General features: G+C 46.1%; 2 protein-coding genes and 1 long non-coding RNA gene across 5 annotated transcripts in view; 1 reads left to right on the top strand and 2 right to left on the bottom strand.

Moving 5' to 3' along the window:
- TIAM2 (TIAM Rac1 associated GEF 2) overlaps nucleotides 1–7,527 on the top strand; it is a 175,751-nt gene extending 168,224 nt beyond the window's left edge. Inside the window, exons 20-26 of the mRNA XM_054570137.1 lie at nucleotides 942–1,060; nucleotides 2,511–2,619; nucleotides 3,229–3,287; nucleotides 3,926–4,031; nucleotides 4,933–5,020; nucleotides 5,383–5,537; nucleotides 6,812–7,527. Coding sequence (XP_054426112.1) covers nucleotides 942–1,060; nucleotides 2,511–2,619; nucleotides 3,229–3,287; nucleotides 3,926–4,031; nucleotides 4,933–5,020; nucleotides 5,383–5,537; nucleotides 6,812–7,434 — 1,259 coding nt within the window. The 3' untranslated portion in view covers nucleotides 7,435–7,527. The remainder of the gene's footprint in view (nucleotides 1–941; nucleotides 1,061–2,510; nucleotides 2,620–3,228; nucleotides 3,288–3,925; nucleotides 4,032–4,932; nucleotides 5,021–5,382; nucleotides 5,538–6,811) is intronic.
- Nucleotides 2,715–3,619, bottom strand: LOC129067868 (uncharacterized). The gene is made up of 3 exons (XR_008528787.1): nucleotides 3,506–3,619; nucleotides 3,082–3,272; nucleotides 2,715–2,971 (listed from the first exon to the last, which is right to left on the bottom strand). It is a non-coding gene; the product is annotated as an uncharacterized LOC129067868 (long non-coding RNA).
- Nucleotides 7,528–7,919: 392 nt separating the features above from the next.
- TFB1M (transcription factor B1, mitochondrial) overlaps nucleotides 7,920–13,433 on the bottom strand; it is a 55,503-nt gene continuing 49,989 nt past the window's right edge. For all 3 annotated transcript variants that reach the window (XM_054570145.1, XM_054570147.1, XM_054570146.1), the window contains one exon: nucleotides 7,920–8,356. In XM_054570145.1, coding sequence (XP_054426120.1) covers nucleotides 8,113–8,356 — 244 coding nt within the window. In that variant the 3' untranslated portion in view covers nucleotides 7,920–8,112. The remainder of the gene's footprint in view (nucleotides 8,357–13,433) is intronic.

The following is a 13,433-nucleotide window of genomic DNA, read 5'->3' on the forward strand; positions in this document are numbered from 1 at the left end:
TGGAAAAACCCAGTAGTTATTACTTTTTCTGAATAAACAACACTGAGAAGAGTGTCAATTAAACTGGCTCTTTTACTATCACAAACATTTGCATCATAAGGAACAGGAACAAAATATTTTCCGAATGGAAGTTAAATTCTACAGGTAAATGATACAAATTATGATGGATATTCCAAATACTGTAAGGTTCGTTTGCATTACGGTGATCTTTACAAGGGTTCGGATAAAAGCACCGCCTTCCGCAACTCCCTCTATGTCACCCAAATGCTGAGACAGGAGAACGAAGTAGGAGGTGACCGCAAGTTTTGTTTTTGAGCTTTGACAAAATCATTTTGTCCCTCACAGGCCCATGTAAAAAGTTACAAATAAACACCATGCGTAAGTGCAACAATTCCCCTGGCAATTAAGCACTTACAGAGACATTTGTAAGTTCTTGTTAAAAACTGTTATGGATCACGATTCCAGTAGCTGGCGCAGGAGGAGAGGCAACTTCGACAGCGGGCGCCCTGCGGCCAGTGGCTGGCTCCGCTCCTTATTTCCCTCTGTGGAAGTCAGGCAGGATACTTAACCCCTCTGCGCCTCAGTCTTCTCATCTGTAAAATGGGATTGATTCCAGTTCCTAGTCATCGAGTTGTGGGAATTAAATGAGAGGATTCACATCAATTACCTCCCATAGTACATGGCAAAGCGAAAGCGCTCAGCTAAGGGGGTAGCTGTTGTGCTGAGTGATACTTTTTACTCCCTTCCTTTTTTACTTACTGCCTCATTTCAAAAAGATTTTGAGTTGGGAGGTAATTCTAGATTATTCATGGGCTGTCTGAGTCAATCCAGGAGAACTGCTGTAAGAACGGTCTCGAATCCTGGCTTGAACCTTGAGCTGCTTCATCCTCTGGGAGGATTTGAGATAAGCAAAAATACAACAAACATTTCCTGTTTCGCAGAAGCACTAAAGGCCATGGAGAAAGTAGCAAGCCACATCAACGAGATGCAGAAGATCTACGAGGACTACGGGGCCGTGTTTGACCAGCTTGTGGCGGAGCAGAGTGGGACCGAGAAGGAGGTCAGTGGGTCGCCGCGTTGCGAGGCCTCAGGACCTGTCTGGGGGTGACCCTCAGACTAGGCCACCCTGTCAGGGCTTTCCCGGAGCAGGAATGGCTTGCCGTTCTCTTTCGGATCTTAATGCTCACAATAAGCCAGCCACACGATTTAGGTATAAATGTAGCAAACTCATCATATTAGTTTAAAAATGTAACCTTATGTCATGCTAACACTGTACAAAAGAAAACAAGAAGCGTCACTGAGTCCCTCCCCCCTTCCTGGGGGAGGGGGTGCAGGGTGGGGAACACCCCAGAGGCAGGACCAGCGTGGGCGGAGGTCGCCAGAGCCCACCCCGCAGAGAGCCTGCAGCTGCTTCTCTTCCATTTTTTCCCTTTTAGCATGAAATGCTGGTGGCTACCTTCTTCCTTACACAAGTAGTTTAAGTGGAATTTGACAATTTCTACATTTTTTCCTACCTGATTCCTAAATTTAGCATCTTGAGCTTTTCAAGTCTCTATAGAAGAACCAATGTAGTTCAAGTAGAAAAAGGCAAGGCCAGAAAACAGCTGGAGTTTAGCTTTTTCGCACAGTCAGCTTCAGTGCTGGTAGCAGGCCTGGATTGCAGTTCCTGGGTTAGAGATGGCGCCTGTCCTAGATCCCGGGGAAACGTTGACGAGGGCGCTTTGGACGGACCTTCCGCCGGTGGGATTTGTGCTGTGGTGGAGAGGCAGGTCTCGCCCACGTAGAAGGCAGTCAAACCTCGGTTCTTGAACAACTGAATTCTCAGATAATTCTGTTTTCAATCAAATATACTCATGGAAAAACATCTTGGTTGGCTAACAAAATTTGGGTCTCAATTCTCTACCTGACAACCCTTTCATGCTGATACCTGTATGATCTGTCATGCATCAGGCGACCAACAGAGGAGATTTGGTTTTTGAACAGATCGCTTCTTGAACGGTTTTCTGGAATGAATGAGGTTTGAAAACTGAGGTTCCACTACGTGTGAATTGAAGCAAAATGCTTTCACGTTTGTTATTTTCCAAACAGTGTGATGCTAGGCTCATGTTTTCAAAACCTCCACTATTTGCTCTGGCCAGGGTGGCTCAGTTGGTTGGAATGTCATCCTGTAGCTGAAAGGCTGCAAGTTCAATTCCCAGTCAGGGCACATGCCTGAAGTTGCAGGTCAGTCCCGGTTCAGGCACGTGCGATCCATGGTCTGGGCACGCACGGGAGGCAGCCAATCGATGCTTCACTCTTGCATTGATATTCCTCGCTCTCTAGACGAGGATAAAAAAAAGCTATAAAAAACGCCCCCTCCATTATTTAAGGCCCCCCATTATATGGACCTTAAAAATCAAGCTGAATGTACTTGCATGTAAGCAAAGACCACACATATGTGATTATATGTGATTCACTCTCCGACATGGGCCTACCCACAGGTTTCCACATCTCCATCTCCTGTGTTTTAGGTCACAGAACTTTCAATGGGGGAGCTTCTGATGCACTCTACAGTTTCCTGGTTGAACCCGTTTCTGTCTCTAGGAAAAGCCAGAAAGGACCTGGAGCTCACAGTGTTTGGTTAGTATTCCTTTCCCAAGACTGTAAACTACAAGAGGCGGGCAATAATGAGGCACTTACCAACCCACCAGTCCAGCCAGCTCCCAGGCTCCTGAAGGAGCTAGAATCACTACATCTATTGACTTAACCATTTAAAACTCCATCGCTCTGTGTACGCATTACCTTGTTCTTCCGTCTGCTGCTTGGCTTCATGGTTCTCCCCACGTGTTACAGGAAAAGAACTCCCAAGGCTATTTTGAAACCTGCTGACTTAACAGTTTGCTGCACTTCAAAGTGTCTTAATCCTCCCTGAGAGCCGGCACAGCAAGGGTAGACAGTGTGTTGTCTCTGAGACAAGTACCATGTCCTCCGGCTTCAATGAAACAAAACAAGAATTTTTTTAAGCGCCAAGGTCTACTTCAGATAATAGCTTTTAAATAAGCAGGTACTTCTGCATAATTCAAATACAAACAGAAGACGTACCATTTTTTCACTCGTGGGCTGGCATAGTGAGATCTTGGAGGCTCAAAAGTTTGAAGAGCTTTGTTCTATTAAAACATTCAGCTCTAGTTCAACCTTTGGAAGAGTTTGCATAAAATAATGAAAGACTTTCTCTTTTCTCTTCTTTAGTTTTTAAGAGAGCTGTCATATTGGTTTATAAAGAAAACTGCAAACTGAAAAAGAAATTGGTAAGACAAGAATTAATTTGAATCAAATTACCGTTGCATGGCTGTATTTTCCTATTAATGTTGAACTGAGAAGCCAGCTACGAACTCAGGCATCGCCATCTGATTGTATTTATTTCCAGGGTAATAACCAAATCAAGTACTCTGGGTACTTCCTATTCTCCCCACAAAAGACATCCATTTTCTAAGAAGATGGAGACAAATCCCCATGCTTGACCTACCTAGAAAATCAGCTTTTTTGTCTCTGAAAATGGTCCAGGCTTGCTCCATACACATGAGAGTCTGTGTAACTTTGGTTTTCAAGTGACTTTTACTTTGACTCAAAAAAGAAAAGAAAAAAGCCAGTTGTGGGTACTATAAGCCATCAGCTTACCATTCAGACAGAAGGCTTGGTGGTGGTTCCCGCTTGGCAGCCTAAACCCTCTGCACCCCAAACCCCGACTCTGCCCGATCCCCGCCCAGCCCGGGAGCCCCCCCGAGAGCTGGGAGCATGCCCGAGCTCTTTCTTGCACCCTGAACATCCACCTGGCTCCCAGGAGCCTGGCACGGTGGGGGGTGGGGAACTTAGGGTGCCCACACTGTGCCAGCACACCCCGGGCCAGCACCTGCTTTAACTCTTCCTCGGGGACTTTGTATTACAGCCCTCGAACTCCCGGCCTGCGCACAGCTCTGCGGACTGGGACCCGTTCAAGTTTCGCTGGCTGGTCCCCATATCCGCGCTTCAAGTCCGACTGGGGAATACGGCAGGTGATTGCTTCCTGCGGTCCAGTGCCAGAAAATCCGTTTCAGGAGAACTGTTTGGGTCAGCGAAGAACAGGAGAAAGCAGCCTGGGGAAAACTGTTGATCTTTAGAGACAAGGGAAATGAGGCTGTTTCCCCACAGACTTTTGAAGAAAAGTAAATGCCACTGGGTGGCTTTCCTTAGCCAAATGCCTTTCATATGTCCTTATTTTTACTATCGGTACTTTTTCAACATTTTTCTTTCTGCTGAATATCCTTGATATACTAAAATTTGTTAAAGAAACAAAGGTCCGCCAATTTAAATTTTTATAAATTTAGATACACCAGAAAATTCTTCAAAGATTAAGCAGTATCCTAAATGGCGTAAAAAGAAAAGAAAATCTTCAGCCCTGTTAAACAAAAATCATCGGGGCACCCGTCCAGAATAACCCTGTTCTGGCGACAGTGCCTCTGCGGATGGAAAGGACCCGCAGGCCGCGACATTTTGGGCCCCGTTCAGTTTTTGTTGGCGTGCCCGTGCTTCCCACAGCACGGGTCAACCTGGGGTTGGCCTCTTCCACCTCGAGAACCCGAGCACTCCCTACTTACCGTTCCTTCCAAGGAGCGGGGTTGAAAAACAGGCAAAAATTAACCTCTTCCACAGAGAGAGAGAGAACCCAGGGGCAGGGAGGAAGCACTCAAAGAGATAGAAAACTTCAGCAGGAAAAGTAAAATAACGAGGAAGTATTTAACTTTTTCTAAGTATCTGTGGAAGTCACATACAGAATGAACCACTGGATGAGAATCAGGGTTGGGAGTATTTGACGTTTTGGGAAGTGACGAAACGATGAGTTTCGCACTTCCCAAGTGTTGTTCGCCAGCCTCTTTGGCCAAGCTGTGCACTGTAGTTTCTCTTGCCTTTTACCAGGGACGGAAAATAATTCCACATGGGAGCTGATCCACACCAAGTCGGAAACAGAAGGACGGCCAGAAACCATCTTCCAGCTGGGCTGCAGGTATTACCGACTTCCAGCGCGGAGGACAACGGGAGTAAGCTAGAACGATGTGCTCTTAGAAAGGTTTATTTTTAGTGCCCTCCTGAATTTGGATGACTTCAGGATCACACCCCTTTACCCTAAAGGACAGCTGTGGGTCTAGTATAGAATACACATTAAAAATGTCCCCAAATCCTGGTGCTCCATGGACTTCCATTCCCACTTCTTTTGTGAGGAGACCAAAGCACATAGAGGTTGGTGACTTGCTCTCAGTCTGTCCGGAGAGCAGCAATGTGCCACAGGAAGACCGGGGGACAGGGACTTGGAGCGCGATGACACTGGACACTAATGCCGTTTGACTCTCCCTCCCTGGTCCCCCTCAGTGACAGTGAAAGCAAAACCAACATCGTCAAGGTGATCCGATCCATCCTGAGGGAGAACTTCCGGCGTCACATCAAGAGTGAACTTCCCCTGGAGAAAACGTGCAAGGATCGCCTAGTGCCGCTCAAGAACCGTGTTCCCGTTTCAGCCAAATTAGGTGAGAACTTTGGTCGCCTCGTGTGCATTTACTAAAACTCAAGCTTCTCTAAAAGGAGGCAGGCTCCATGTAATGCAGCGCTAAGTCACTGCTCTGCAAATTATCAGGGGAAACCGTAAGCTCTTAAACCAGCACCCCAATGCACAGGGTGGGGTGAGACAGCAGCGGCAACTTTATTTTAAGAAACCTAAACGCACCTCCTGCTCCCAGACCTCCTTTTACACAACATAGCAACCCCAGCCCCACATCCCCGTCTTGCCAACCAGCCAACTAGGGCTCTGCTCGCCACCCGGTCTGTGTCTTCCACCGAGGTGGGCAGGAATCCAGGGACTTGGTTTTGCTCGCTGCGGTATTCCTGGTGCTCAGACCAGTGCAAGGCACCTGGAAAGTCAGTACTCAGTGCGTTAAGGTCAAGGAACCTAAACACTCACTCTTGTCCAGTCAATAGGTCAGCAGGTAAACATTCCAAATCACACTGGTCTTAAACCTTCTGCCTGTTTTTAAACTTTGAGCTTAAGTTTTTAGACTCTTCTTTCTAGATTAACTTTTATTATCTTAGGTTTTGTTTCTACACTTACAAAATATATGTATGTCTTATTTGGTCAGTTTGACCTCTTCAGATTAACTGTGTTATCTTCCACTTTTTCTCTCTTGCCAAAGTAAGCCATGGCCATGAAAATAGGGTATTATCTGCACAAACCCCTCAGAGTTCCTTTCCCCGCCAACCCAGGAGAAGTGGAACACACATGTGCGCGTGCACACACGATTACATATTCCTACTAAATCTCTGAGAGTTGGTTAGGAGTTTCAGCAGAGAGAAAGAGCATTTTTCTCTTAATTAAGCAGCAAGGGAAATAAATAAGGTAGGCATAGAAATAGTGTAATTTGGTTATCAAATTACAAAGTTAGCGAAGAAAAGGAACCTCAGTTTCTAACTAACTTTTCAATTTCTCCATTGGCAAAATAAGAATTCTAGCCCTCGGTAGTTTATAGCTTATTTTTCTGTCTAAATAATTGAGCTCTGATAACTGGTCATCTAAGAATACCAAATCCCTCCATGTAAAGTTTCAGATAAAATTTCCACACCTGTAGTTACCTACATGTGTTTTTCCTTTTTTTCCTTTTTTGCCCAAGTTCCAGGACACTTGGTAACTGAAGTGAGATGATAAAACCTTAAGTAATTCAGGTGTCTAATCATATGACTTACAGTGCAAACGTTACACATCCTGGTACCTGCTTCTGTCACAAGGGGCCATGTGCTTTTCTCCTTGCAGCCTCATCCAGGTCCTTAAAGGTCCTCAAGAGCCCCTCGCGCAGTGAGTGGCCCGGCGAGCCCGGCGCGCCCGGCAAGGGCAGCTCGCTGGACTCCGACGACTGCAGCCTGAGCAGCAGCACCCAGAGCAGTGGCTGCCACCCGGCCGGCGGCGGGCAGGACCCCCTCAAACTCCTGCACGCAGGCCTCCCGGACTTTTCAGACAGTCTCATCAAAGAGAGCGATATCCTCAGCGATGAGGACGAGGACCACCATCAGACTCCGAAACAGGGCAGCCCCACCAAAGACATTGAAATTCAGTTCCAGAGACTGAGCATCTCCGAGGACCCCGACACGTGTCCCCCGGCGGGGCGGCAGCCCGACTCGGACGGCCCGCCCGAGGCGCCACAGCGCAGACTGGTCCGGGGGCACTTCTGTGCCATTAAACGGAAGGCAAACAGCACCAAGAGGGACAGGGGAACCCTGCTGAAGGCTCAGACGCGCCACCAGTCCCTTGACAGCCAGCCTGAGAATGCCAGCCTCGACCTCAACTCTGTCCTGGAGCGAGAATTCAGCGTCCAGAGTTTAACGTCGGCCGTCAGCGAGGACTGTTTTTATGAAACACAGAGCCACGAAAAGTCATAGTTTCAACCCACCTGGGTTAAATTGCTCGTTTCACTTTTAAACTGGTGGTAAAGTGGAAATTGCAGGAAAACTATTCATTGTTGGGTTTTGTGCAGTATACATTTTCCCACAAAATAGCTGTAAAGATTTAAGTTATTTTAATTTATTGTGGATCAGAAAACTAGATTAAACTGGTCAGAATCTGTAAATTACTTAGTTTATATCCCTTTTGAGCAGGTATCAAAATGACTTAGAACCCTTAACACTGCAGTCTAATTATTTTAACTTATGTGGAAAAAGTTAGGTGGGGAAGTCATGATTAATAGCTTTTTAAAAAAGTCATTCTTTTCAATCCTCTGGGCATTTTCTTTGAGCTGTTAGTTTTTGCTTTATTTAAAGCATATTTAAATTATTTCAATGTGGGTTAGGGGCACAATGTGCAGATATTTCATTTTTGTAAGGTTGTAATAGACGCTGTTTATACTAAACATGTCATATCTATGCAGTATATATTAAAAGAAAGCTTGTACTGTAACTTGATTATCATATTTATTTTCTCTACCAAGCTGTACAGTAAACGGGAAAAACGTCCCACCTGGTAACTGGTTCTTGTCGTTCTGTGGAAGTCAGAGTTCACACGCGAGGCGCTCGACCTCGTGAAAATCCGCGCCCGGTAAGCGCTGGCCCCTGCAGTGGCCACTACAGCCGGGAGCTCTCCCTGTCACCCTTTTTTTCCTGATTTTTGCACTTATTTTTCTTGAGTTCTTCTCTGAAATTATAAGCAAAGAGGTGTGGGTCGTCATCACACATCTTCCGGTAGACATCACAGAGGCTCCTGAAATGGGGGACGGAGAGCTGGCTGGGGCGGAGAGTGGGGTCCACATCTGCCAGCTGCAGCAGCTTTCCAGTGCTTTCTACGCGCTGCGCTTCGGGGAATAACATCCTAAGAAGAGACAAAAATCAGAATTTAGGAATTCTGCACGCCACGATGGTCCCTTCTACCCTCACTCGCAAATGGCATGATTCTGACGGCGTGCGTGTGTGCGTGGCAGAGGCGGCGGAGCCGTGGGGGCGCCCTGCGGGGCTCTGAGCCAGGGAGGACTTCAGCTCCGGCAGCAGGGACAGTGCTTTCCCAAGCTCAGTCAATAACATGCACCTTTGAGGTAAGTTTAAAGTAACATCTGGTCAGTTGCATTCTTAGAAACAGGTTTCATTTGCCTCATTTTTTAATACAGAAGCTGACTATTTCTGTGTGTTATGTCATCAGTTTTGATTCTTTATCATTTAAACGTAGCTTTAGAACTCTCCATCTCAAAGGAATGACCTTTCTTCACAAAGTTATAAAACAGTTGATAGGAAAATGCAAATGGTAATTTCCCCCTTTTAAGATACGTTGAAGCATCCTTGAAATTGATCTAAAGTGATACTCTCTATTTGATCTAATCGAGATCATCGTTTTTAAAATGAATAGCAAAACCGACAGTGAAATATCGTAAAACTTCACCTGGATTTTACTTTCTCCTCTGAAGTCTGAGAGGCGCCGCAGAGCTCATTCACAGGGCCGGGCAGCTGTCCTGGCCGGCGGGCAGCGTGTTTCCCGACCGCGGACGGTGCTCTCAGGGAGGGGCTGCACGGTCCCCGCACTCTCAGGGGGAGCTGGCCAAGACCAGTCTGCGGTGTGACTGAGGGACCCCAACAGGTCAGAGCGGGGCACACCACCTGGTCCCCACTGCACAGGGACTGCCTGTGTGAAGTGAGTGGGGCCCACTGCTTAGCTAAGGGGTTGTCTTGGAAACACGAGCTCAGACCAATTCCACAATTTCCAAAAGTAGGACATACTTTGTGTGTCCTTTCCTATACAGCATACGGGCCACACCCTGCGTGAAGGGTCAGTGTGGGCTGAAGTCCTGCGTCCTGGCGGGGGCTGCAGCCTCCCACACACGTGCCTTCGTTCTAACTCGGACCAGGCGGCCAGTGGCAGCGCTGCCGCTACCCTGCAGCCTGAGTCTGTGCTGGAGAACAGCGGCTGCCTGGTGAAGCGTGAACTCTGGCCTGCGGAGGTCAGCAAATGGCAGGTTGCTGGTTTAACTTCCGTCACCTTAAACCCTTGAGAGTAAGCTGTGGATGGCGATGGTCTGAGGAGGCAGCTGTGCCCCGCGTGCTGAGGAGAGAGTTCACCAACCAGAAAAGGGAGAATTAAGGTGGAACTATGTGAGGGGGTTTAGAAAAAATGAGAAATGTGTGCCTGGAAAGATTAGCCGCTTTAAAGACCTAGGTGTTGACTCCAGCAGATGGAACTCTTAAAAAACGCACATTTTCCTGCTTTCTTAATCAGATTAGAGTTGGGCCTGATTTCACATTTTCTCAGCCGTCACGGTACATAGAATGTCCCCACAGCCACGTCAGAGCCCGCCGGGGCACAGGGACACGAAGCCAGCACGCTGCGCCTGAGGGAGGCCACGTGCCCGCGCAGATGAGCAGGAGCGCGCCAAGGAGCGGCCGCCACACAGAGGGGCTGCGCGCACACTGCGACCTCAGCCTGGCTGCTCAGATGCCACATGGGCTGTGTAGTTCTGTGTCCTTGAAGCAGACAGAGAGTAACTTGGTGAAAAAACATTTTACAACCCAAATTAGTGTGGTAAGAAATACAGAGTGGGGCCGAAGTAGGTTTACAGTTGTTCATATGGAAAATACAGAATAAACTGTTCCGTGTACTCTCAGCTGTGAGCCTACTTTGCCCCGCCCTGTTCATACCCGATCTTCGTGGAGGTTTCTGATGCAGCTTCCAAACCTTTGGGACTTCCTGCGTGACAGAGGTGATAGGAGCATCTTCTGGTTTTCATAACAGGCCCCTTTCAACCGGACCTGAATCTGTGCTAATGAGGCGCGTCTTGGTGGCCCCCAGGCAGTTCAGGTGAGGGCCAGCTGCCCGGGGAGGTCACCATGGGATGACGGGTTGGAACTGGCACTGTCACCCCCGACCCCGAGAGAGGTGAGACAGGCTGCAGACTGAACGCGGTCACCACTGGCCAACAGCTCAGTGCACGGCGCCTGCATAATGGCCCCTCCATAAGGACAGCTAAATGGTAAGGCTCTGGCGGAAGAGCCTGGACAAGGATGGGCACCCTGAGCACCCCATGGCCCTCACACAGTGCTCTGTGCACTTCCTCCACTGCGCTGTTCCACAGCTGCATGTTATAATAAACCGACAGATGCAATAAAGTGTTTTTCTTGAATTCTGGAAGCCATTCTAGCAAATTATTGAACCCAGAGAAGGGGTTATGGACAGCTCCAATTAACAGCTCGTCCGTCAGAAGAACAAGTGTCAACCTAGGGCCTGAGACCAGTGTCTGCAGTAGGGACAGTCTTGTAGCACTGATCCCTTCACTGGTGGGATCTCCACTAACCACACACACTTACCGGACTTGAACTGTGGGACATCATGGATGGTGTCTGGAGAAAACACCACACAGCGGGGGCATTCCTACCAGATGGGAGCATTGGGTGACCCTGAACTCACCCACAAGAAACCTACATACACAGCAATTCCTCCTGAAAAACAGCGGATTAACAGCTGCTGCACGAGAGAGACCGCATGGAGAAGAAAGGGAATCACACGAACCCTCCAGGACTTGAGACGCTGCTGAGTGTCACTGTGTGCCCCCTGCAACCTACGCTGCATGGGTGGGAGCCTGTCCAAGGAGCCAACCTGCGAGGCTGCCGCTGCACACCCCAGGCCGCCTCTCCCCAAGCTGGACCGGGGCAGCCCGTGTGGCGCTGCGGCCGGGGCTGCCTCAGCCAGCTGGCCGCTCAGAGCATCCCAGGCGCCACGCACGCCCGTGCTGGCTCCAGGGGCCTGCCCCAACCTCCTGGCACCCAGCCTACACAGAGGGTGCTCCCACCCCGGCCACTGTTTCACGACTGGGAGAGATGGCTGTTTTGTCTAAGGCATAGAAATAAACACAGCAAGTCAAACAAAATGAGAGGACAAAGGAATATGTTCCAAATGAAGGAACAAGAAAAAAAACTAGTGAAACCAAGACAAGTAATTTGCCTAATAAAGGACAAAGTAATGGTCCTTAAGCTGCTCACCAAACCCGAAAGTAGAATAAGGGACTTGTGACAGTGTCAAGAAAGAGTTGGAAGATATAATAAAGAACCAGTCAGAGCTAAAGAATACAATAACTGAAATGAAAAACACTACAGGGAATCAACAGTAGATTAGATCAGCAATTTTCAATGAATGTGCTGCAAGAATTTTTAAAACATGCAGTACCTGACTATTTAGTCAGGGCATTGACCTCTTTTCCCTTAGATTGTCAAATTAAAAAAAAAAAAAAAAAGACACCAACCAACCCAATAGCCATTCTGTATAAATAAATCAGAATTATACCTATTTTTTTGGTCAAAAAATACATTTTAGTAATTAGTTTATATGTGCCATGAGATGAAAAAGTTTGAAAAATTGATTAGATAATACAGAAAAATAGATTAGTTAGCTGAAAACTTTCCTAACCCGGGGAAGGTAAGAGACATCCAGGTCCAGAACGCTCAGAGTCCCCCATATCAAGACATATTGTAATTAACATAAGGAAAGTTAAAGATTCAATCTTGAAGGCAGTGAGAACCAGACACATATAAGGGAAATCCTGTAAGGCTGTCAGCTGATTGTTTTCAGAAGAAGCTTTACAGGCCAGAAGAGTAGCAGGATATATTTAAAGTGCTGAGAAAAAGGAAATCTACTAACTAGAATACTCTATCCAGCAAGGTTCTCATTCAGCATTAAATGAGATAGAGTTTCTCAGGAAGCAAAAGAAGTTCATCAGTACTAAACCAGCTTTGCAAGACATGTTAGAGTTGTCTTTAAGCAAAAAAAAAAAAAAAAAAAAAAAGCCATAACCAGAAACAAAATATAGAAAGAAAAAATCTCACTGTTAAAGGCAAATATATAATAGTGAATTAACACTTAAAAATTTAACAAGTAGCAAAATCAACTCTAACTATAATAAGTAGTTGCAGATACACAAATCTGCTGTCAGAAACAAAGGAGGGAGGTGGTGAAATAAAAATGTAGCACTTTTAAAATGTGTTCAAACCTGAATGCCTGTCAGCTGAAAACAGTCTGCTATAGCTATAAATCAATATATATGGACCTCATGGTAACCATACACCTACAAAAAGATACCAAAAAAAGGGAAAAGGACCCAAATAAAACAAAAAAAAATCAGCAAAAGGGAAGTGATAGAGAAGAAAGGAACAGAGGAAAAGCTACAAAACAACCAAAAAACAACTAACAAAGTGACAATAAGTATATACCTATCAGTAATTACATTAAATGTAAATTGAGTTAATACTCCAGACAGAAGACACAGGGTGGCTGAATGGATGAAAGAAAAAGATCCATTTATATTCTGCCTACAAGACACTCACTTCAGACCAAAAGACACAGAGAATGAACGGATGCAAAAGATATTCCATGCATATAGGAATGCTGGAGTAGCAATGCTCTTATCAGACAAAATAGACTTTAAAACAAAGGCTTTAAAAGGAGACAAAGACATTACATAACAATAAAAAGGCCCATCCAAGAACAGGATATAACATTAGTAAGTATCTATGCACCCAACACAGAAACACTAAATATTTGAAGCAAATAGTAACAGACATAAAGGGAGAATTTGACAATATTTACATAGTTGGGGGCTTTAACACTCCACTTACGTCAATGGATAGATCACCCAGTCAATCATTGAAGGAACAATGGCCTTAAATGTCACTTTAAGCCAGATAATTAATACATATTAAAAGAACATTTCATCCCAAAATTCAGTATATTCTATTCATGTGTAGCACATGCAATATTTAGTAGGACAGATACATGTTAGGACACAAAATAAGCTGCAATAAAGACAATTGAAACAATTATTAAACATTTTTTCTGTTGACATTGATATAAGACTAGAAATCAATTACAAGAAGACAACTGGGAAAAAAACGTGGACACTAAACAACACACTACC

The sequence above is a fragment of the Pteronotus mesoamericanus genome, unplaced genomic scaffold (assembly GCF_021234165.1).
Source record: "Pteronotus mesoamericanus isolate MK-2021 breed Mesoamerican mustached bat unplaced genomic scaffold, CSHL_Meso_final contig_20, whole genome shotgun sequence".
Taxonomy (NCBI): domain Eukaryota; kingdom Metazoa; phylum Chordata; class Mammalia; order Chiroptera; family Mormoopidae; genus Pteronotus; species Pteronotus mesoamericanus.